Raw genomic sequence first — 23583 nt, forward strand, 5'->3', positions numbered from 1 at the left:
AAATCCAAAACTGGATCTCAGGAGGATGTTTGTTAAAGAGTACTGAGCAATTATTCATTGGGTGTTTCTTATGAACCACTTATTTAATCCTCACAGCAGCACTTCATGGTAGGTATTTTTATTATTCCCATTTTACAGTTAAGAGGATTGAGGCTTAAAAATGTAAAGAAACTTGCTTAAGGCCACACTGTATACAAAGGACAAGTTAAGATTTGAACCCAGATCTGCCTCATTCACAAGCTGTGCTTTTAACCATCCTGTCAAATCATGCAACTACCCAATACCAAGATGTCTACGTGCTCAATAGGCTATTAGGCTAGTCAGTTACAACATCACACTTGGAAAAAAAATCAATTTGAGAGGAAAAAAGTAAATGAAGTTTGGCTCAATCAAATAAATAAATGAGAAACATTCCTCTCCACCCCCGTGGTGAAGGATCTAGATGGAAACAGAGCTGACCTTGTAAGTTATGGCTCTCCAGGCACAAAAAACAAAGAATGACCCAGCTGACCCTGTGGGGCAGGTACTGAAATTGTCTTTCAAAGCAGCATTCACAGAGCTGCCACAGGAGGCCGGGAGTAGGGAGGGGGGAGAGGAAGAAGAAGGGAACAGGAATGGAGTTTGATGTTGGAAGTCTCTATATCACTTCCCCTTCAGTTCACCCTTCTCTTTTCAGTTGAATCTCAGCACCAGGTTTGGATGTTTACATCTGGCTATATAATTGAGTTCTTCACAAGACTGGTCCTGCAGGGATAGAAGGAATTGCATCCAAGACCCACCATCCACATGGCTTCACTTAAGCTGACAAAGGGTGGCAGAGCTATCACCGCTCCAGCTGTCCAGGCTTTGGGCCCCTTGATTTCCTCTTCACCCCCGGAAGGCCTTATACCTGTGCATTAAGTGTGTGTGTGAAGATAGAAGGGTATGCTGTAGGAAAATGAGGACAGGGGAAGCTGTGTTCTCCAGCCACTGAATAAGTGGGGTTCTGCAATAACTGAGTGATTTGAGGGAAAGTGGACATACAATCCCAAGCAATCAAAGGGAAGATTATCTTAATACCAGGGGTAGGTGTTTTCTTTCTGCTTCTCAAGTCTAAAGAGGGAAAGCAGGACGAATGGAGTGGCTTTGTTGTAAACTTTAAGGTCAAGGACTCTTTCTGTTGAGCTTAGCTCTCAAGTTCTCAGAAGTCAACTAAGTGTGAAACATAACTAATAGCCGGGTAAGTATAAGTTGTGGAAGATAGGACTGAAAGTCAGAGGCTCCTTCCATGGGACCCCTACAAAGAGCCTATCATAAAGAGGACTTCATCAACGTTAGCAGGGCTGTTAGAAAGTATCACCTATTGCAAGTGTGCTCTCTTATTGGAGTTTCTCTGTGTGGGTGTGTTCCTAAGAGAGGAGTGGGTGAGCAAGAGTGTACTGGGTACAATTTGAGTATGTGCAAGAGAAAACAGAAACTCTCAGTGAGGAAAAACATAGGTTTACGGGACGGCATCTGTGCAAAAAAAGGACACAGTCCCTGAAACTGTACTAAAGGAAAAACAAAACAAACAAACAATTTTAAAATGTCTTATTTTACACAAGACATCTTCTTGGCACATTTCCCTCCTACTTCCTTTTCCGCCTGACCAAATAGCCCCTTCTCACCCCAGGTCCACGAAATGTTTCTAACAGTCTGACAGAGCCTGACTAACCAGATAGACTACTCACTCCCGGATCCCAGAGGCAAACCCGAGCCCAAGAACAGAAGTGACTCTCCAGGGTGCACGTGCCTGGAGGTCGGCCCTTGAGCAATCAAGCGGAAATCACATCCTTTTCGAGGGCTGGGCCGAGGCCGGGCGAGGCAAAGAGAGCGGTGCGCGGCCCCGGGCCACAGGATCCGACGTGACTCGGAGAGTGTGCACGCCCTGGGGCGGACCGCGCCCCTCTCCCGTTTCCCTGCAAGGAGTTCAACTAGTCGGGTGTCGGCGCGCGCGGCCCGCGCGGCCCAGCTCCCTGGCGGATTGCGCTTGCCGCGCTGGAGCCGCGCCCCCTCTCCCGGGCAAAGGCCCAGCGCCAGGATTCCCGAGGCCTCGCTCGCCGCAGCTCTGGCCTCTCACCGGCGCGAAGGCGGGGCCGGAGGCGGGGCCGGCGTGGCGGGGCGGGGCTCGTACCAGTGCCCCGGGCTCCACCGCAGCTTCGCCCGCAGGTCTCGCGGCAGGCGCGTGGCTTGGCCGCCAGCTCCGGCCCCATGGCAGCTCTAGGCTCCTCGGCTGAGTGCGGCTACATCCGTACAGTCCTGGGCCAGCAGATCCTGGGGCAGCTGGACAGCTCCAGCCTGGCCTTGCCCTCCGAGGCCAAGCTGAAGCTGGTGGGGAGCAGCGGCCAGGCGGTCAAGAGCCTGCGGATCCAGGAGCAGGTGCAGCAGACCCTGGCCCGGAAGGGCCGCAGTTTCGTGGGCAACGGTGAGTGGAGCCCCGCTGTGCCCTGTACCGCCCCCACCCTGCTCCTTATCCCTTCCCTCCCCCTCCCTCACCCTCAGCGCCCAGTTGCTTCGACTCGCTTCTTCCTGAGGGTGCGGAACCTGGTGTTCTGCCCACCTGTGGGTCGCCGGCCCTTTGTACGATCTGTCGCGCCTCCAGACTCAGACCAGCTTACTTTGGGAAAGCACTGTTTTTAAAAACAAACTCTTACTCAGATGTGTCGTATATGTATCTACGTATATTAAGTGTTTATATATATATATAGATATATATGAAAAGAATTCAGTCCAAGATTCCCTTTCTTAACCTATTCCCCTAGGCCCCCCCCGCCCCCACCCCCACCCCAGGGGACTTCATCTGGAGGCTCCGGCAGTCTGTAAATACTTTGAAATTCTCTGCAGAAATTTGGTATGATCATTTTTCTGGGAGAAAGCGCCCCTAGGTTTTACTAAAAATTTTTAAAGGATCTATGACCTCCATAAATATTTTTAAAAAGAAAACCTGAAAACACTGGCGCTCCTACAACCTGTAAATTGCGATTGTGGTGCTTCGCCCAGGTACTTCGGAGCACTCCACCCAGTGTACTGAACGAGTGGTTGATCTAGGAAGTGAAAAGATTGGGTAGGAGAGTTTGGGCTGGGGAACAATCACCCCACCCCACGGGTGACGAGGAGGAGAAAGAAGGGGACTTTGGCCCCGCCGGCAGCAGCCCCGCCGGCCTTGCTGTGCCCCGCCAACGCACTCGTGAGCACAGCGCTGGTACCTACGAAAAATTAAACTTGGAGGTGAACAGAGTTAAAACAACACACACACACACACACACACACAAAGAACACTATATTAGTAACTGATAGTCAAAGGAGGTGGAAGGGGAAGAAGATGGCAAACCAGTTGTGAAAATTAGAGAACGTGAAATATCATTTCTCTCCTGCTAAAAGTCAGATGATCAGAGCCACTCAGTAATTCTTTTACTAGTTGTTTATTTTTTCATTATAAAAGTATTCTAGGCTTATTATGGAAACGAGAGGAAAGAAATTAAACAGTTAAGTTGGGTTATCAGTTGTTTCCTGCAATGTTGAACTGTTTCTCTAGGAAGTTAACTTGAGAAATGGCAAATGTAGAACCCATTAGGAAAAAGAAAAATGCTTGCAGATCAGATCAGAGATTTAAAACAGCAGACCCTGCGAAGCTGTATTGTTTTACATTTATGTAAAAGAATTTTAAAGGATCAGGCAATCAATATTTACATACTTGAAAGGTAAAGAGATGTTTAATAATTACAGTTGATGTAATTGTGTACCTACTATGTGCCAAGAATTGAACTCTGTGGTTTGCATTCATTATGTTACTTATGTTTCCAGAAAAAAAAAAAAACTTGTGAGGTATGGTGCTTTAATCCCCATTTTACAGATGAGGAAACGAAGCAGTTAAGTAACACTCAATTTCCCACAGGTAGTAAGTAGCAAAACTGATAGTACTTAAACTCCCAAGCCTGAATTTTTAAACTACTCATCAGCTATATTGTTAAGCTTTTTGGTAATTAATAGAAAGTGGGATTTTAATTAAACCATAAGCCTCTCTAAGCCCCCATCCCATTTTCCGTTAAATAAAACTGAGATAGTTCTGAGAGAGTAGGGAGGTCTCAGTGACATAGAACTGCCACAGCACATGGAAAAAAGAACGTATATTTACATTTAGGAGTCTGACTAAAGACCCTAGGACAACTGAGGTCAATTTTTGACCAGTGGAGTCATTGCACCCCTTTAGTCTGTGCAGGTCCAGTGCCAAACTGAAACCAAATTAACTGCTTCTGCATAGGGGAACACAAGGGATGCACCTGAAATATCCTTTCTTACCCTCTGAGAATGGCTGGCTAGGAAGAGCAACCAGACATCAACTATTCAATAAATGCAGGGAATGAACAGAAGGAAAGGGAGCATTGCCGAGCATCTGCTATGTGCCTGACCCTGTTCAAGAATATGTTTGCATTTTATTATATCCTTAAAACAATTATATGAGATAGATATGCAGATCCATTTCACATATGAAGAATGTGTCAGTCTCTCAATATTTATTGGACGCTTAGTCCCAAACCCACACATGATTTGTTCTCTTGACAATGGCACATTCATGTTGTTTGGTGAATTCAGGAACTATCAGGTGAGTCTGTTCTTCACGCAGGGCACTATGCAGGTGCTGAATTAAACATACACTCTCCTTGCTTTAAAGCAAGGAGTTCAAAGTCTGTAGAAGGAAAATGCTCTCTCTAAAAAAATGCGTTATCAAATAAAAAATGGTAAGCTACCCAAAGGAAGAAGAGCCAACGAATTATAGAGTTTAGAAGAATGAGTTAGACTACTAGCTGAAGGGAATTTTGAAAAGCTTCTTGGAGGAATTGGGATTTTAGGTCTCAAAAATTCAGTAGGATTGGACAGAGGGAAGGGTTTGGAGGAAGAGCATTCTAGGAGGGAACAGCAGGAATATTACACAGTTCACAGAATTGATATCGTAGATAGAACAAAGGGCGCTGTCATGATGCTTCTGCTCCAATGCTTAGGGCAACTGCTTGAGTCCAACTAAGAAACAAAGTGTTTGAAATATTTTTATTGCAACAGGAGCTTCCCAACAAGCTGAAATACACTCAGCCTACACAGAAGTGCAAGCCAGGCAGAGAGATAAGGCAACAAACAACACCTATTTACTTTAAACCTCAGCTTTCTGAGACTCAAAGGGGAAATCAGCTTCAAAGGAATTTAGCGTTAACACACCATGGAACAATTACCAGGGGTGATTTGTGTATGTTGTTTAATTAAAGTTCTTTGAAAAGGTTTGGGGGCTCCTAATGGTTGTGAGTATTGTTTTTATTATTTCCGTATTACTATCCTGTCTCTAAAGTTGAAACAGACAGGCAGTTGTTGAAACAGTGCTGGCCTGGAAAGAATCCTGTATCAACATAAATTCCGGGAAGAAATGACCCTGGTGTTAACTGCTGTTAGCTCCAGGGACCTGGAGAATTCTGAATTGTTGACATACCTGTAAGATTGAGGCAGCAGATAATATGCTGAAAACAGGGATGAGATAAATGTGACTGATTTGTTGATAAATACCCTGCAAGGGTCTTTAAGCTGTCAACTTCTCTCTAATGCCTTTATATAAGTGAATGGTTTTCATTGTAAATTACTCTAACTTTTGTTATTTTAGATTGTGTTGAACATTTTAAAATTGGCTGTAACTCTTGGGGATGGGGGAGTGGGGGGCGGGGGGGTGGTGGTGTGTGGAACAGAGGTGTATAGCAGCACTGTGAGATGAGTCTGTATTGTAGGAAATTTAAAAAATTCTTTTATAAAAGTCACATAGAAGACATTTAAGAATTGCAAGTACAGTATTAGCAAAGGGAAGAATTTTTAGTGTCCATATTCTATTTATTACATTTACTTTGAAAGTACTACTACTTTACTTATTACAACAGTTCCCCCTTGGGTGCCTGGGTAAGGAAGAAAGTCATGCTTTAAATTATTGTATGTATACGATACGTATAAAACACAACGAACAATATCCTAATAAAATTTGCAGCTTCTCTGGAAATCAGCCAAAGGCATGCTGTTTACTTAAATGGTTTTCCTGGCCAAGATATTTTGAATATCTGTAATCAGAAAGAATTTTGGAGAAAAGACTGAAAATTGGCTAAGGTAGCAAAAAAGGCAATTAATAGGTATTATTTGTGGGGCAGAGGCCCAGGGTGGGGTGGGGGGGAGTTAGACATTGTTTAAATCCTGTATGAATTATTTGTTGCCAAAAAAAGGAATGCCAGGAATGAAGCAATTCTGGAAGCGAGGCGACTGGTCATTTAGAAAGCAGGAGAAATCAAGAGAGAAGGAAAAAAAGTTAGATGGTGGGGTGGCAGGGACATGGCCATGCTGCTGTGATTGTAAAATGTCAGTAGTGCTACATGATTTAATGTACTTCCTTGTCTGCCAGTGTCTAGCAGATCAATTGCAATGACTTAAAAAAAAAAAGTGCCTTTTTTTTTTTTTTTAGAAATTCTTCTGATTATAATAAGTCAAAGGAAATAGAATGTTAACAACATGGTGATTACAAAAAAATTAACTCCCCTCCCCTAGAAATGGTGAAAACATATCTTTTATGGATAAGGTCTTGAGTGAAGGCGTGAGTAGGGGTGCTTCAGAATCAATGGAAGTATTAACAGTGTTTGATTATAAAAGTACATTGCTCTATGTGTCCCAGATAAGGTGCAAGAAATTTCCTTAAGAGAAAACAGCTGTTCACTTAGGCTTTTTAAAAGACTGCATTAATGTTATTTATGACCTGTGTTAGTAAGTTCCAGTCATGGGAACAGCTTACTTGAATTAGATATTCTAGGTATTTGTTGTTCACATTGGCTTATTCTCCTAATTGTTTTGGATATCAGCTTTAAATTTTTCCCCTATGTGTTAAAATAAGGTCATACATATTTACTTTATTTTATCTTCAAATAGTCAACATTAATTTTACACTCATTGAATTTCTGGTCTGATCAATAGAAATTATTAAAAGCTTAATTTTTTTCTTTTCTGAGAGCAAGCATATTATTGACAACCTATCTATGATAATAATGTATAACAAATATGCTGCTAAAACCTCTGGAATTTATATATCAGACTTGATTAATATTGTCTGTAATAAGATCATTTGATACTATCTCAGATGACATTCAAGAATTTTAAGTTATACAATTCTGAGATAAATGTTGGACTCCAACTATTTTGTGCCAGCACACAAATGTATGAAGATATAAATACCATACTCCTTCTAGGGAAGTAAACAGTAAAAGGAGTGTTGCAAGTGGGAATAGACACAATTAGTAGAAAACTTAATCTTTGTGCTAGAGTGAGCCATCTCACTCCCCTGACTTATTAATATAAGAACAATAAGCAGAATTTCAGGTCTTCTTATAATAGAATGATTGAAAAATCTATTGTGTATATTTTGTGTTATGCCATTAATGGTGATTGGATATAGGACGTAAAAACAGTTGCTCTATTCTTAAGTGCTTAAAGATGAGCTGGGGAGCCCAATCAATATGTAGACTTAAATGAAAAGGCATATTTAGAAAAAAGAATCTTGAGCATTTGAAAACACAGCTCACCATTACCATTAAAAGAATTCACATATTTGTTTTCTTGGAGTAATCAGCTTTAGGCTTAACAATATTAATTAGCCAAAGCATCATAATCAAAGTTCTGCAATTCCTTGATATCCAGAAGAAAATACTGCTCATTAGAAGCTTAATAAATTATTCCCACTTTATCTTAAATCTCACTAATATGTTCACAGGATACGGGTGAGAAGGATCACATCCGAATTATTGTATCTTGATTACCTTTTTCTTTGAAGGAGGAAAATAAATGGAAACTTTTCTTGACAGATCGTAGGAACTTATAGAATACCAAAATATTGCAGATAAAACACAAGCCATACAGATAAGAGAATGACAGTAAATATATATTATGCAGATGTAGAATCAACCTTGCCACAACGAACATAGTCATCTTTTCTAATCACTTAGCGTCTGCCTGCATTTGGGGGAAAATTTTTTTTCTCTCTATATTCCCAGAATGACAGAGAAACAGTAGGAAATATTTGAGCACCTTCCATCCACTCCAAGACAAAAGCATACATGCAACTATCATCTTCACATTTTGGCTCCACTGTGGTGATCCACAGGATAGATGTAGGCCTGAAGGATTAAGTGCAAACTGAATGTGTATAACTAGGATATTTTTAATGTACAAGGAAATATTGACTAATCAACCATTAATTTGTGAGGTGCTGATGAAGGACTGTGCCAGAAATGGTAGTAAAATATGTGATTCTTTATATCAAGAAGGTAAATCTGGCCTCACTCCAATTCATTCCTCACCTAGGTAGTAAACTTTCTAAAATCTCAGCACATCATTTCCTGATTTAAATTACTTCGGTCTCTTGCTGTTCTCTATAGGAGTGAAATTCTTATTCAGCATGGCATTCCAAGTTCTCCATGCCTGCATCTTCTCAAACTGGGTCCTATCACCACTACTCCCACACCCAACCAAACACCAGCGATTTATCTTGCTCGATTCCTATCCCTACCCCCTACTGCCCTCACTCGCCTCTCCCTTCTTTTGGCTGGGTTAACTCTTAAACGCCAGTCAAAACTCAGTTCAGTTGTGCCCCTGTATAGGCAGCCGTCCCTCATCCATCCTGATCCAAGTTAAAGATTTGATCACTGTGATGCGCACAAGATGTTTCAGTAGGGGAAAAACATGAAAAAATGCAGGGGTTTTCTGAAAATACATTTGGCAGATTTGGTGAATTTAAAGAAGGGACAGCAGTTATGTATCAGTTGGGAGAGAAGAGGTTAGTACTGTCAAGTGAGGGGCAGTGGAAATATCATGTCTTGAGTCATTACAAAAACCTATAGCAAGTTTTTAAAGCAAAACGTTCTTTAAATTCATCTTTTTTGACTATTAGTTGCATCACTGTGAGTATAATGTGCTATTTGTCATTGTGGTTCTAAAGTTTTACAAGTGATCATTATGAGGTATCTCAGAAAATGAATTGGCAAGAATGCCAAAGTAAGGTGATAAATTATAGGAATTCATATAGATTTAGAAACCTCCAGGGTGTACCAACTTAGTGCTTTACTAGTGTGCTAAGTTACCAGTTTATAATCACAAATTTTATGATCACATATTCTGGCTACTCAAACAAAATACATGATATAGACACCTGCAGTATAAAAGGGCCTTTTTTTTTTTTAAGGGCCTTTTAAATATGTGTTTTGTGGTTATCTAGAGCAGTAATTTGAGGATTACCCCCAAAATGTCATAAACTGATGTCATAAACTGCATAAGAGGCTCCTGAAAAATAAGGACTTCTGGTGGCTAGTTAGTATATTATTAGTGGGTGATAGCCATTGACTTAGTGACACAGTGGCACATGGAGTGTGTGGACCTTTTGCTAGGATTGTTGGTCTGTCCCTGGCATATTCAACTTTGTTTGAAGCCAGCTCTGCTCACCACTGTACTACCAACACTGACTCCTGGCATATTCCACTTTGTAAGAACTCATAGCCAGTACTTTCCAACTGTACACTCAGTACACTGAGTTGTTCCTCATGGTTGATTATGTGAGCTTTCTTAACTGGTAAGTTACAGCACTGCACATTTTTTGTTAATTTTTCAATAATGCAAAACATTATTAGGCTTTGGTCTGCTTTAAAACAATTTTTCACTATAGTTTTTTAAGCCAACAAATTCCGCTCCTCTTCCAGCCTGAGCAAGTGCTTACCTGAGTTGCACACAAGGTTGTAGAATTGCGGTTTGTGTGAATATCTGATCATTTTTCTTAGAAAGTAAAAACAGAAGAAGATAAAAGAAATATATATTTTTTAATGTTAAGTCCAGGAAAATGAATTCTATGTTATATGCCCACACAGGCAAAGGAAAATCCTTCACCAGCTCAGGAGTCCTGTTGTATGGTTCTTGATGGGTCCTTACATATTTTGTGTTTTCTTTTAAGTACCTACTTTTGTTAGTAAATTATTTTAAGGATCCATTTAAATATGAATTGCTATACAAATTCCTTCTGATAAGTTTCAAGAGGTCACGTAGTTAAATCTTTTTAAGGTATATGGAGAAAGAGAGCTGTTGCTACCCAGAGGTTGCTGTGAAAAGACCAAATACCAGAAAGTGATAGCTTTCAGAGCTTTCAGACTTCCAGAATCTAATCTCTTTCCATCAAAAAGACCATTGTGAATCCACACAGTGAAGGCAACTGCTTGTGATTGTGAGCACAATAAATTGTAGCATTTAAATCAGTACTGGTAGTGAACACATACTGATTTCTATGCATACCTGTTTTCACGGGAATTTCTTATACCTCCATCTCTACACATTCTCCTTTTAAAGCTCAGTGTGAACCAAATCAGTTTTTCACCTATGCTCAGAGAGTGCTAGATGCTTGAAAGAAAAGATGCTTCTCTGAATGTGAATGCTACTCTCTTCTCTCTAATATAAGCAGGTTATTTAAAGGTCTTGTTTGTTTGTTTAGCAACTCTCTATCATCTGCTTACCATAAGGGAAGCTGTATTTTTAAACGTGCCCAGATACCGGTAATGGAGTCACAATAGAGGCTTGTCAATTTGATTTCATAACTATATTAAATTTAACCAATTGGGTAATAAAGCTGGTCACAAAAGCTACAAAGAACTGATTATGGAAATTAATTTTCTATTTTTAACCCTAACAATATTTCATTATTTTGGACAACACTTGCATAGATGACCAGAAATCAAGATATTTTCCCACGAACAGCTGCTTAGGGATCACATCATTCAGATTAACATTCAGAATTGGAAAGAGAGAAAATTACATTTCCCGTGAGGTCTGCACCTCTGCAGTCTTCTGAGCAATTTGGAATCCTTCCATCGAAACCAACCCCCCTCGTTCTCACCCTTCCACCCTGCCCCCACAATTGCTTTGACCTGAATTGCTTGTTATTTGAGGAGGGTGGAGTTCTGTAACTGCGTCCTGCATTTCCCTTAAAGTGGGCTCCATAGATGTCCACAGTGTTCTTAGAAGAAAAGGTGTGGATAATGTTGCCTGAGTCAGTATTATTAATAATTTGAAATAGTCCCTAAAAATCAGTGCCTTCTTTAGGAGACAGCAAAAGCACATTATGCAGCGTGTAAGTGAAATGAATGACCAGTTAAAACCACAAAATGATCATCCTCAGTGGCTGGGTCAATCAAAAATAACCAGAAAAAGCCAAATTCAGTACCCGAATCAAAACTCTTAGATACAACACTGTGTAAATTAAAGCATGCAAACTAGTTTATCCCTCTTTCTACAACAGATTAATTCATGAAAATGTGTGGAAAACAGATTTTGTGACCCAAATTCTTTTTTAAAACCGTATCTCATTTTTGCATGTTGCTTTACAATTTTAAAAGTATTTGAATGTATGCTTTCTCAGGTAAACCTCTCTCTCAGCAACTCTGTTAGTAGGTGGAATTATGGGAAATAAATCTAGGTGATTTGTCCAGACACACGGAAAGGAGTAGAGTTGGAGGCTCCAGACCAAGTCCACAGATTTCTTCAGCTTAGGGAAGATACCCACATACTTCTGTGATGTAAGCAAGCCCTTTGAAATATAGTCATGCTCTAATTTTCCATGTTAGAAAATATGGATTTTTATGTTGGATTTATTTAAAGCAGTATGTGCCTGTATGTATAATATGTTTTTGTTGCTTTCTTATTTCTGTTTTTGGAGAAGGGCATGGCTGAGTTATTTTATATGTTTAACTGTCATATTATTATTTGTTTTATTCTCCAATTGAACAGAAAATAATGACTTGCCTTAAAGAGGTTAGTTTCCATTCTGATTAATATTTATTTTTTAATTCTACCCAGTTTAAAATTTCTTTAAAATCTTAGAACACAGCTGCTAATTCATTAATCCACTATACTGATCTCAAACTCAACGACTGCCTAGGCAAATTAATCTGCGTTATTTGTCGTTTAAGATTGGCGTTTTAACTAGAGAAACCATCTATTGAGCCATCCTGCAGGTTGACTATCAGGAGTCACAACTTTCCTTGAACAGGAAGAGTGTCTGTGGTTTAAAGATCTAATCTGGTTTTATTCCCTGTTACCAACTACCTTGTAGTTATTTTGGGAACCAGTAAATGGGTCTCAATTCTTTCATCTGAAAACTGAAGGAGAAGCTTCCTTTTAAGGATTTATGTCAGCAAATAAAGAACTTTTACAGAGTATTTGGAGTTGCCCAGGTAAAGGTTCTAGAGGAAAGAGAATGACTGTTTTTGGTTCTCATTAAAAAAAAACTCTGATAATAATAATCTCTCCAGGGTTTTGATAAATGGCAATTTCAGAAGAGCCACAGTGCAGTCAAATAGTAGAGATCAGTGGAAAGAATGAGCCCAGAGTTCAAACCCGATATTAAATCTCTTCACAATTTGAAGCAAGTAATTTGTTTCCCTCTTTTTTAAGGGACATGCCAATAGCTAACTCTGCATCACAAAGTATTGAAAAATAAAATAATTTGAGCTCCTTAAAGAAAAGTAGTATTGAAATGTAAGGAGTTGCTTTAAAATGCCTTAGCAGCCTCAGCAACAACGTGAGTTAAAGAATGTAAACTAAACATTTAGCCTCCCTTCCCACACCAGCAGGACCCTTGCAGCCCTGCCTCCCTGATAGCCTGGGGTGAGGGTGGGGGTGAGAGAAGGAACAGTGGGGCCCGAGTTGGGGACTACCGACAGCCTGGGCAGCCTCAGCAGGAGCCTCAGGCAGGCATTGAGGGCTACTACTTAAGCCTCTCACAGCTTTTGCTCTGGGGTCGGACGGAAGATTCCTTTCCCTTATTCAATGTCCAGGTTCCAGGCATCCTCTGTCATTGAAGTTAAAAATTAAGGAGCTGCCTGACCTTTTGCTAACCCTTGAGAAGAAATCAGGCCCCTGGAAACAGGAGAAGACTGGCTTGACTCAACTCTCTTGGTCTTTAGGGTGACAGTTACAAGCCTGCACCTGCCTCCGCCAGGAGCCCTTGAGGCCTGAAACTTGTTTACCAGCCAGATTATTTGGCTCCAGGAAGTAACACACATATACAAACATAATTTGAGATGGATTCATACTTTTTAGCTCTCTGGCAACAACACTCTTCATTCCGCCTCTACCTCAAAATAACTTGTGAAAGTATTGTCAGTTAGACTCTATAACAATTTATTGGAAAAGTATGTTGCTATGTTCCAATTGTACTGGAAAGGGTCTACCTGTGTTGTTTTATTCCCAACATCTTTCACAAGTCTCTCAATCCTGCAAGAGTTGAGTATTTTATTTTTTCCTCTGATTTCTAAAAGAATGCTACGTGACAGAGTAATTTTGGTTAAAGTTAGGGAACTAGAAATTACCTAGGTTTTAGAGATCTTTTATTATTTTGATTAGGCTTTTTTTTTTTTGTAGGGCAGTGGGAGATCGCAAAAGAACAAACAAAAAGCTGGGAGCTTTTTAAGCTCAAAGAGGAGCATTTTAAGACTTGCCTCAGTTGAGAGTCCCTGCAGGCCCCACAGAGCTGAGCAGGAAGGGCTGCCTCCTGTGCAGTGTCTGCAGGAAAGGGCTGACTTGTTATACCCCAAACTAAGAACTAGCCGGCAATTTGTTTGTGGTGTACAAGTTGATTCTCTCTCCTGCCTAACTCTCATGTTGCTAAATGCCTCAGGCCCCGGTTTGGCATTTTTCAAACTGATCCATGTTTTCTTTGACCACACCACCCATTATATTTATTGCCTTCACCTACATCCTCTCAGGAAGCTTCAGAGTTTCTGCCTTGGGTATTCCTCTGACTTACCGAACTGTTAACTGTAATTAACATTTTTAGATTTTTGTGAAAATCTCCTCTCTCCTTTCTTCCCTTTTCTCAAAAAAAAATTTTTTAAATAAATATTTTTAATTTTAATTCAACTTTTAGTTTGAAAAGCTTGTGGAGAATGTTGTCATAACCTGCAATCATTTGCCATATCCAAGGGTCCTGTTAATAACCTAGCACTTAAAAAACACTAATGTAAATCTAGTACTTGTCATTGACCTTAATTTTTTTTAAATAAATTTATTCATTTATTTTTGGCTGCGTTGGGTCTTCGTTTCTGCGCATGGGCTTTCTCTAGTTGCGGCAAGTGCGGTCTACTCTTAACTGCGGTGCGTGGGCTTCTCATTGCAGTGGCTTCTTTTGTTGCAGAGCATGGGCTCTAGGAGCAAGGGCTTCAGTAGTTGTGGCACGTGGGCTCAGTAGTTGTGGCTCGCAGGCTCAGTAGTTGTGGCACACAGGCTTAGTTGCTCCGTGACATGTGGGATCTTCCCGAACCAGGGCTCGAACCCGTGTCCCCTGCGTTGGCAGGTGAATTCCTAACCACTGTACCACCAGGGAAGTCCTGACCTTAACTACTTAAATTTAAAATATATTATTGTTATATAATATTTACTGATTGGCCCACTTATTTTAATATATGCTTGATTACAGGAAATCTTCACCGAACTAGCAGTGTTCCTGAGTATGTCTACAATCTACACTTGGTTGAAAATGATTTTGCTGGGGGCCGTTCACCTGTTACTAAAACGTATGACATGCTAAAGGTAGGATACCAAAGAATATAACCCTAGTTACCAGGTTACCAAGAAAACATTTTTAAACTTCTGTAGGTTATTTTTTAATGTTTACTGTTCTCAAGTATTACCATTTCCTAAATGAATTATGAGAAGTGGACACCATGGAAAACTGGAAACTTTAAACTATTAAATCCTGGTGCAAATAACTAGACAACCAAGTCTTATTTAAAGACAGATTTTACCCAGAAAGGAGCTGACTTCTCCGTGTGATTCAGAGAAATCAACACCTTGTGTAATAGTCCTAGAATAGTTAATCTTAAGCAAAGATGAAAACTGATTCATGCCTCATTTAAACTTTATTTCTCTCTTGCGCAGACAGGTACAGCTGCCACTTATGAAGGTCACTGGGGGAGAGGAACTTCGCAGTACAGCTCTCAGAAGTCAGTGGAAGAAAGGCTCTTGAGGCAGCCTCTGAGGAGACTTGAGATTTCCCCGGACAGCAGCCCTGAGCGGGCTCAGTACACACACAGCGAGCACCAGTACAGCCAGAGAAGCCAGGCCGGGCACACCTCGCGGCAGCAAGAGAGCAGGAGGTCCACGCTTCTCGCGCCACCTCGCTACGCCCGCTCAGAAATTGTGGGTTTCAGCCACTCCGGGGCGGTGGGCAGACAGCGCCACTACGACTCGTACAGGCGCTACCAGTACCGGTCTGTGAATGACGCCGTCTTTGACGGCGCCCAGGTCCACCCGGTGGTGCTCACGTACCCCAGGCCTGGGACCAGCCACAGCCTGGGCAACCTCCTGGAGAAGGAGAACTACGTGACTGCGGGGCCCGCCGCGGGGCAGGCCAGGCCGGCGTCCGTGCAGCCGGGCACGCAGGGCCGGGCGGCGCGGTCGTCCTGGCATCAGAGCTCCTTCCACAGCACCCGCAGGCTGAGGGAGGCCGAGTTAGGCGGGAGGAGGACCCACATGACTGTGGGCCAAGTGGCAGCAGGAGGAAGTGGAAACGTGCTCGCGGAGAGAAGCACTTTCACCGACGCGCAGGCTGGGTGAGTCCCCTTCTCAATCTGCAGCACAGTCGGTGCCAGCACATTCTGTTCCCACAGCTCTTACCGTGTGAGCTGGTGCTCCTGGGGCTGCAGAGAAAGGCTTCCAGAGATAAGTGATTAAAACAATGACTTCTCAGGCAGCTGCCTAATTGACAGATTAGCCTGTTTGCCTCAGGGACAGGGGCCAAGCTACCTGCTTGTATGGCAGCTCGGCAGGGGAAATGTGACTTTTAATCCATCTGTTCCAAATTAGATGCTGGCTAAAGGGATGGCTGAGGGATGGCTGCCCCTTGGCTATATGAAAATATGCTTTGAATGAGAGCTAACTCCAGAGTAGACCAAGAAATGGATAATTGCATGCATCAATTATTCTCAATCATTCCTTGAAATAAAGGAAGGAAAAAGGCAAAAGTGTTTATTCCTGGTGCTAAGAGTGAACCTCAAATGCTGTTCTGATAACACTACCACAAAAAGATGGAGCTAAGCAAAGGCAGCTAATTTCTAGATGTCTCTTCCTTCCTTTGATACCTGATAATTTTACTTTTTGATTCTGGTATCAGTGATTGGAGGGATTTTGTTTTGCAATACTGAAAAATTAAAATAATTGAAGTTTCAAAGTCATTCCTTTGCCTCTCCTATTTACTTTATACCTTGACTAATCTAGTTTTTGGAACTTTAACCTTTATTCAAGTTTAATGGTGGAACACGAATTTCTTAAACTGAGGAACTCACTAAGAGAAAGGTTAAGAAATGGATGGATGATTACATCAGTAACTCCCAAAATAATGATGTGGTATCATTATGGTAAAACATTAAATACATGACTTTTTAAAATTTCTAATGGAAGTTGTTACCTTTAATCATCCCTTTAAGTGAAATTGTGCAGTATACTCATTGATTAGGTAGGCACTGGTGAGAAAAGATGTTAGGGCTAATCTAATCTTGAAGCAAGAAATATTTTTTATAAAGCAAAATTGAGCATGAGACTTCCAACATTTCTTGTAGAAAGCAGATCTTTGTCAATATGGACACATAAAGAAGAAAAATACATGAGGTAATTATGGAGGAAAAAGCTGGTCAAGTCTTTTAAATGGATAATTCAAGATGTATTAAATGCCTACTGTATTCTAGGATTTGAGTCAAGCACAGTTTTTTTTTTTTTTTTTCAAGCACAGTTTTAACAAAATGATTCTAACAATAACAAAACTATTGTGCCACGCTCTCCAGCAACCGGCATTCTTCTCTTCTTGCATCTCTGTGTCCCCACACTGCTTCCACCACCTTGTCACTTCCCAGTCTGTCATCAACCCACTGCAGTATGGCTTTAGTCCCCACCATTTCACTGAAATAGGCTCCCCACAGATCTACCAATGATTGCCTTAATGCTACATCTGAAGCAGTCCTTATATTACTCAGTCTGTGGGCAGCATTTGACACCACTATCTGTGAAATTCTCCCTTCCCTGGGTTGTCGGGGCACCAGCTTCTCCTGGTTTTCTCTAGCCATGTCTTAGTCTTCTCTGAGAAGACTTTTCTGCATGCCCAAGGAAGTCATCTTCATCAACCCTTCTCTTCTGGTCTTGGTGCTCTTCTAAAGAGGCCCTGTGTACTGCACTTGTATCCTGTGATTCCCAGTGTTTTATTTTCAGCTCTGTCCTCCATCCTGAACTCTAGATCTGTATGTATTTCTAACAAAGTCATGGACTCAGTATGTTCAAAACTAAATCTATCAGCTCTTCCCTACCCTCTACTTCTATCTTCTCATACTAAAGTCCTAAATTTACGTCCTATCTTTACAAACCTGGGAGTCATTCTTATCTTTTCCCTCCATACTCACATATCACCAAGCCATATTTTATTCTCCTTAATGGGTCTTAAATTTTTACCCTTCTTTCTGTGTCTATTGCATAGGTCTCTCTGCCTCTGGTCTTGCTCACTCAACCATTCTCTAGGACCATTAGAATGGTCTTCCCAAATATGATGATTCCTCTCTCCAATTTATAACCTTCCCATAATTCCACCAAATTTTTGTGCTTTTTACCATGGCACACAAGGCCCATGTTTTCAGCTATGCTTATTACTCTAGTCTCATCTCTTTCTACTATCCTCCACCTGTCATCATCACCTTCCCCAAACACATCCCCAGTCAAACCACCTCGAACCTCTTTTACTTCCCTTAATGGAAAATATTTATTTACATATTTTCTTTCTCTCTTTCTGCCTTCCCTACTTCTTTCCTTCCTTTCTTTCCTCCTTCCCTCCTTCCTTCTTTTCTTTGTCTATCTATCTATCTGTCTCCTCCCAGTAGCTTTGGCTGGCTACTCATGATTCTGGATCTCAGTTACCACCCTTTCCCTGACCACTCCCCTCACAATCTAGTTTAGGAGCCCCAGATAGCTGTATTGTGTGGGTGTGTCTACCAGAATAGTATATTGTGGTTGTTAGTTTTCTTATCTGTTCCCCTTCTAAATTCGAGTTATTGTTTTAATAGGGTGGATTTTATTACAATAATTGATCATATTTCAAAGACTAGAAGGAATACGTGTGGTCAAGAAATTTAAAATAAAGGGAAAGAATTCTATTCTTGATGATTCCCAAAGTTGCCATCCTAGAGACCAGAAATCATAGAAATGAACACTTCTTGAAATTTTTGCTATGTATGGAAAGGAAAGGGCGTCAGGGATATTTCCTATAATGATCAAGGTGGCATCCATATCTGATTCTCTTCCTCCTTTGGTGTGCCCCATGGCTCATTTCAGTTCCCCGGGCTGCCCCCTGAGAGCTCTGCCCTTGAGAACACACACTCTGCTCTCCTTTGCCTTGCAGTGTCTCACATTTCAACCTCTATCCAGTCCCTATATTTGGAAGCTGCTTTTTTATGTCTAGTGAAAATCCCACATGTAAGGAAGTGTTCTTTCATATTTGTGGAACGTTCCTATAGAGTAGTTAGGTAAAACTATAAAGCTACGTAATGACACAGGTATTAAACAATGGATCTTTGTTTCTAAAAGAAGAATGGCTGGTCAGTTTCTAATGCAGCTGAAAATCAAAACATTGGAGTAAAGAGAGATAGTGAACAACTGTTCTAAATCAGACTAATGAAAAAGGTTTAAGAAATCACCAAGTAAAACACTGTAGATCAGTTTTACTGAAAATATGATTTCTGTACCTATGGAGGACTGGTGGTTCAGCAAATGAATATTAGGTTGCTCCAGTGTACCCAACACTGCAGTAAGCACCATAGAGGATCCGTAAAAAAGAAAATAAGACACATCAAGTGCTAGATTGTACTAGTGTCTATAGGAATTCAGACAACAAAAGAGTGATGTATTAGTAGAGGGAGAGAAAGGTGAGAGACTTTATCTCTGGTAGGATCACCAGTCAACTTTGTGACATAGAGCAGCACAGAGCAGAAAAGATGTCATAAAAACTTCCCTTCACATCCTCTTAATTAACAACCTCTCTAGTTCTTTGATTCCTCAGGTCTCTTTTAGTTATGTCTTTCTTTCCATTTCCATTTTTAACAGCCCAGTTCACAACTTTATTGCTTCAGCTAAGACTCTTGTAGTGCCCTCAAAACTGTGTCTAGAGACACATATCCACTCCAAAGTCATCTTTCCAAAGCAGTGCTTTCATCACACCTAAAATCTTTGTGAGGTAGGGTGATTTGCATTTCCTAAGCATCTGACAACACGAGGGAGCTCTTCATTCATCATCTGGTGTTTGCTTGGCCTTCAGAGCTATTCTAATATCTGGGAACCAACCTAGGGCAGGGCTGTATTATTATTGGCAGGAATGCGGTTGCTGAGGGATTGCACACCTAAAAACAAGGACCGTTTTTAATTTTTCGTATAATATCTCATACTCTGACCAGTGATATTTTACACTGCTTCCTCTTTACATTTTTGTAAAACATATAATTGATATCATATTAACTAAAGTTGTTGAAAAGACTCACTTCTGGAGAATCTGCTCAGTGGATAATGGGGCCGAGGAACAACTGCTCATCCTGATGCTTCCCTCCCCAACCCCATCTCCCAACCCACATTTCTACAGGCTTCAAGAAATGTTTTGTGAGTGAGCAGAAAGGGGGGAAAGAAGGAGGAAAGGGAAGCAGGGAAGGAAGTAGGGAGGAAGAGAGATTGAGGTGAAACCAGGCAGGACCCTGCAGGGCCTTGCCTGGGTGCAAAATTCCCTCCATATCCCACGTTTCTTGTTTGAAGAAAGGCTTTTGTCTCCTAGGCCCTCTCTGAGTTCCAAAGAGCCGGCTCAAGTAGTTAATGATTAGAACATTGGAGTCACAGTACTCCTAGTTCATCCTGAAGGGATATAGATAACAATCTAACACATATCTCTGAGTTCTGCAGAAACTAGGACCGCCACTCATTGTGGATAGTGACTGTGTGCTGACCACCAACACCTAGACCTCATACTGGTTGGAACCAGAAGGTTGATTGTTGAGATTCCTGGAACATCATCCTGTTACCTCACCACCATCAGAAGAATGTCCACAATCTGATCAGGCACCCTGCAACCCTCACTCCTAATTTTGCCTTTAAAAACCCTTCCCTGGGGCTTCCCTGGTGGCGCAGTGGTGAAGAGTCCACCTGCCAGTGCAGGGGACACGGGTTCGAGCCCTGGTCCGGGAGGATCCCTCTTGCTGTGGAGCGGCTGAGCCCGTGCACCACAACTACTGAGCCTGCGCTCTAGAGCCCGCGAGCTACAACACTGAGCCCGTGAGCCACAACTAATGAGCCTGTATTCCACAACTACTGAAGCCCATGCCTAGAGCCCATGCTCCGCAACAAGAGAAGCCACCGCAGTGAGAAGCCCACACACAATGAAGAGTATCCCCCCCACCCCACTCACTGCAACTAGAGAAAGCCTGTGCAGCAACAAAAACCCTAAAAATAAATAAATAAATTTATTTTTAAAAAAAACCAAAAACCCTTCCCTGACAGCCATCTGGTCTTTTGAGCATGAGCTGCCCATTCTCCTTGCTTGGGTGCCCTGAAGTAAATGCTGTACTTTCCTTCACCACAACTCTGTGTCATTAGATTGACTGCTGTGTGTTGCACTAGCAGACTCCAGTTTTGTTGGGAAACGGGAGGAGTGCTATGGGAGAATAGAGGAGGAAAAGAATAGCTCTATCTGGGAGTAGGGCTACAGGAAAGATTTCACAGAAGTGATGATATTTGAATTGAGTCTTGAAAAATTAAGAATTAGGTAGAAGGGGGGCTTCCCTGGTGGCGCAGTGGTTGAGAGTCCGCCTGCCGATGCAAGGGACACAGGTTCGTGCCCCGGTCCGGGAAGATCCCTCTTGCCGTGGAGCGGCTGGGCCCGTGAGCCATGGCTGCTGAGACTGTGCGTCCAGAGCCTGTGCTCTGCAACGGGAGATGCCACAACAGTGAGAGGCCTGCGTACCGCCAAAAAAAAAAAAAAAAAAATTAGGTAGAAGGGTGGGCTTTCTAGAAAAATCAGAGAGAGTGGCTTGTGAAGAGGCGTGCAGTGTTTAGAGAAGGATTAAAAGTCTGGTGTGATTGGAGGATGGGTTAGTCCATCAGGGGAGGGAGAGGAGATGGGGTGGAGGATGGCAGGAGATGGAGTCAGACTGAGGTCAGAACATATGCCATGTTATAGAGTTGGACTTTACAGACAATAACAAAACAGGAAATTGATGCCCTGACAGCTGTGGCAGACCTTCTTGTTGAGGAAGTCTTTGTTATGTTTTGGAATTGTTTTTAATAATAAAGTAAAGTAGCATTAGGTTGGCTGGTAGTGAATGCAAAAGTTCTTTGTGAATCATGTTCAGGAATGGAATTAATTGTTGGTGTTAGAGACTTGGGAATTCAAACTTTCCTGAGTCATTTATGACTTACGAAGTACATTAATGGCTGAATCTTGAAAAAAAAAGAAGTGTTAAACAGGAGGTTATTCTTAGGTTATGAATGATCTTTCATTAGTTTAAACACCTGTAGTGGTGGATGGTAAAAGACTTAAAACTAATTTCACTTTTGATTTCCCTGTAAAGGAATTGGAGTCCATGCATATGAAATATTTCCATCTCTTTTTTTTTAATAGATCTTTATTGGAGTATAATTGCTTCACAGTACTGTGTTAGTTCCTGTTGTACACCAAAGTGAATCAGTGAATATGCATATACCTGTCCCCATATCCCCTCCCTCTCGAGCCTCCCACCCGTCCTCCTTATCCCACCCCTCTAGTTCATCGCAAAGCACTGAGCTGATCTCCCTGTGCTATGCCACTGCTTCCCACTAGCTAACTATTGGAAAACAGGATGGAGGTTCCATCTCTTTTTAAAAGGGTGTTTATATTAAATAAAAGTGATTCAAATTCTAGTTTTAGTGAAAATAGCCTACATTTTTACCAATTAACTTGATTGCTAAGTCCCAACAGTTAAAAATATGAGATCATTATATAATTCTCAGTATAGATGCCAGAAGTGCTTCATTTTTAATACCCTTATACTCATGAGGTAACACTTCTGTGTTTGAACATGTGTTTCAGAAGCAGTGGAAATTAGTTTTTAGTCATGAGGCCCATTACTCTTATCCTCACCTGTGCCACACCCACACACACAGCCATTCACAACATACACATGCTCACCTCTGTACACAGGCGCATGTATTGGTGGGTTAGCCAGCTGTAAGAGAGAATTTCCTCACAGTTCTTGCTAGCAGGTACTGGAAAATTCCCTCCCATAATGTCTTAGAAGTCTCCATTACCTGAAATGAATCAGGTGTAACCTTCTTTGAAGCCAAAAAAAAGTCCTAGGTTACCTTTAAAGCATGTCTTTAGCCACAGTCCTAACGTGTTGCCATCCTGAGTATGGTTTCTCTGAGGCAATACTTAAGGAAGTGCAGATGTTCAAAAGAAAAAAGGAAGTGCACATCTACCTTGGTAATAGGCTACCTAACCTAGTCACCCTCTAGGCAGAAGTAAAAGGGGAGGAAAAAAATGCCACTTCTGTGAGGCATTTGGGAGCTATTGTTTTACACATAGCAATTTTATTTGTTCTCTATAAATTATCCTGTCAGTATCAAACTGAGTCAGATTTCATAACACTACACACCTGCAATTAGTAGAGGACAAAGTATGCTACTAGATAGATGTAAACTGAATGTCATTACAATGGCAAAGCAAATGGTAACAGAATGTTTATAAAATTGTCTTTAAAAAGGGCTTTTTTTTTTTTTTTTTTGCGGCACGGGGGCCTCTCACTGCTGTGGCCTGTCCGGTTGCTGAGCACAAGCTCCGGTCACGCAGGCTCAGCGGCCATGGCTCACGGGCCCAGCCGCTCCGCGGCATGTGGGATCTTTCCGGACCGGGGCACGAACCCGTGTCCCCTGCATCGGCAGGCGGACTCCCAACCACTGCGCCACCAGGGAAGCCCCCTAAAAAGGGCTTTTTATTGTTGCATGTAATCATTACCTTTCCTGATGGATTCTGTCACACTAGCATGACTTATTTTAACCAAACAAACTCAGTTTTCCTGGCTTGTACTGTTTACATACTACTATATTCATCAAATAAGAGCACTTTTAGAATGCTTCTTTTAAAACTGATTTTCAGGTGAAGTAACAGATTTTGAGCAGCTGGTGAGAAAAATCTAATGATTTTTGAGGGAAGGTGTTTAACTTACAGGTGTGACATTACCAGGGTAGGAATAATTTTTAATTTCTGTGACCAAATTTCTTTTAAATTTCATGTAAGATACATGTTTATCTTAAACAGAGTTAAGTTTCCTCTCAATTCAGTGGTATCTTTAGAGGCTAGTCTGACCAGAGCTGGAGTGTTTCTGCTGCTAGCTTCCTATACCTTCTGACCTCAGAGGCTGATTATTCCTCTGGCTGAAGAGGAGGCAAGGCTCAGACGTTCTAGGTGCTTCACGATAT

General features: G+C 41.5%; 1 protein-coding gene across 2 annotated transcripts in view; it reads left to right on the forward strand.

Annotated features, from left to right (window-relative positions):
- The first annotated feature begins 2202 nt into the window (after positions 1 to 2202).
- Positions 2203 to 23583, forward strand: part of PKP2 (plakophilin 2) — an 85927-nt gene continuing 64546 nt past the window's right edge. For both annotated transcript variants that reach the window (XM_030830395.3, XM_060305615.2), the window contains exons 1-3: positions 2203 to 2443; positions 14534 to 14646; positions 14995 to 15668. In XM_030830395.3, the coding sequence (XP_030686255.1) occupies positions 2230 to 2443; positions 14534 to 14646; positions 14995 to 15668 (1001 nt within the window). In that variant the 5' untranslated portion in view covers positions 2203 to 2229. The remainder of the gene's footprint in view (positions 2444 to 14533; positions 14647 to 14994; positions 15669 to 23583) is intronic.

The sequence above is a fragment of the Globicephala melas genome, chromosome 10 (assembly GCF_963455315.2).
Source record: "Globicephala melas chromosome 10, mGloMel1.2, whole genome shotgun sequence".
Classification (NCBI taxonomy): domain Eukaryota; kingdom Metazoa; phylum Chordata; class Mammalia; order Artiodactyla; family Delphinidae; genus Globicephala; species Globicephala melas.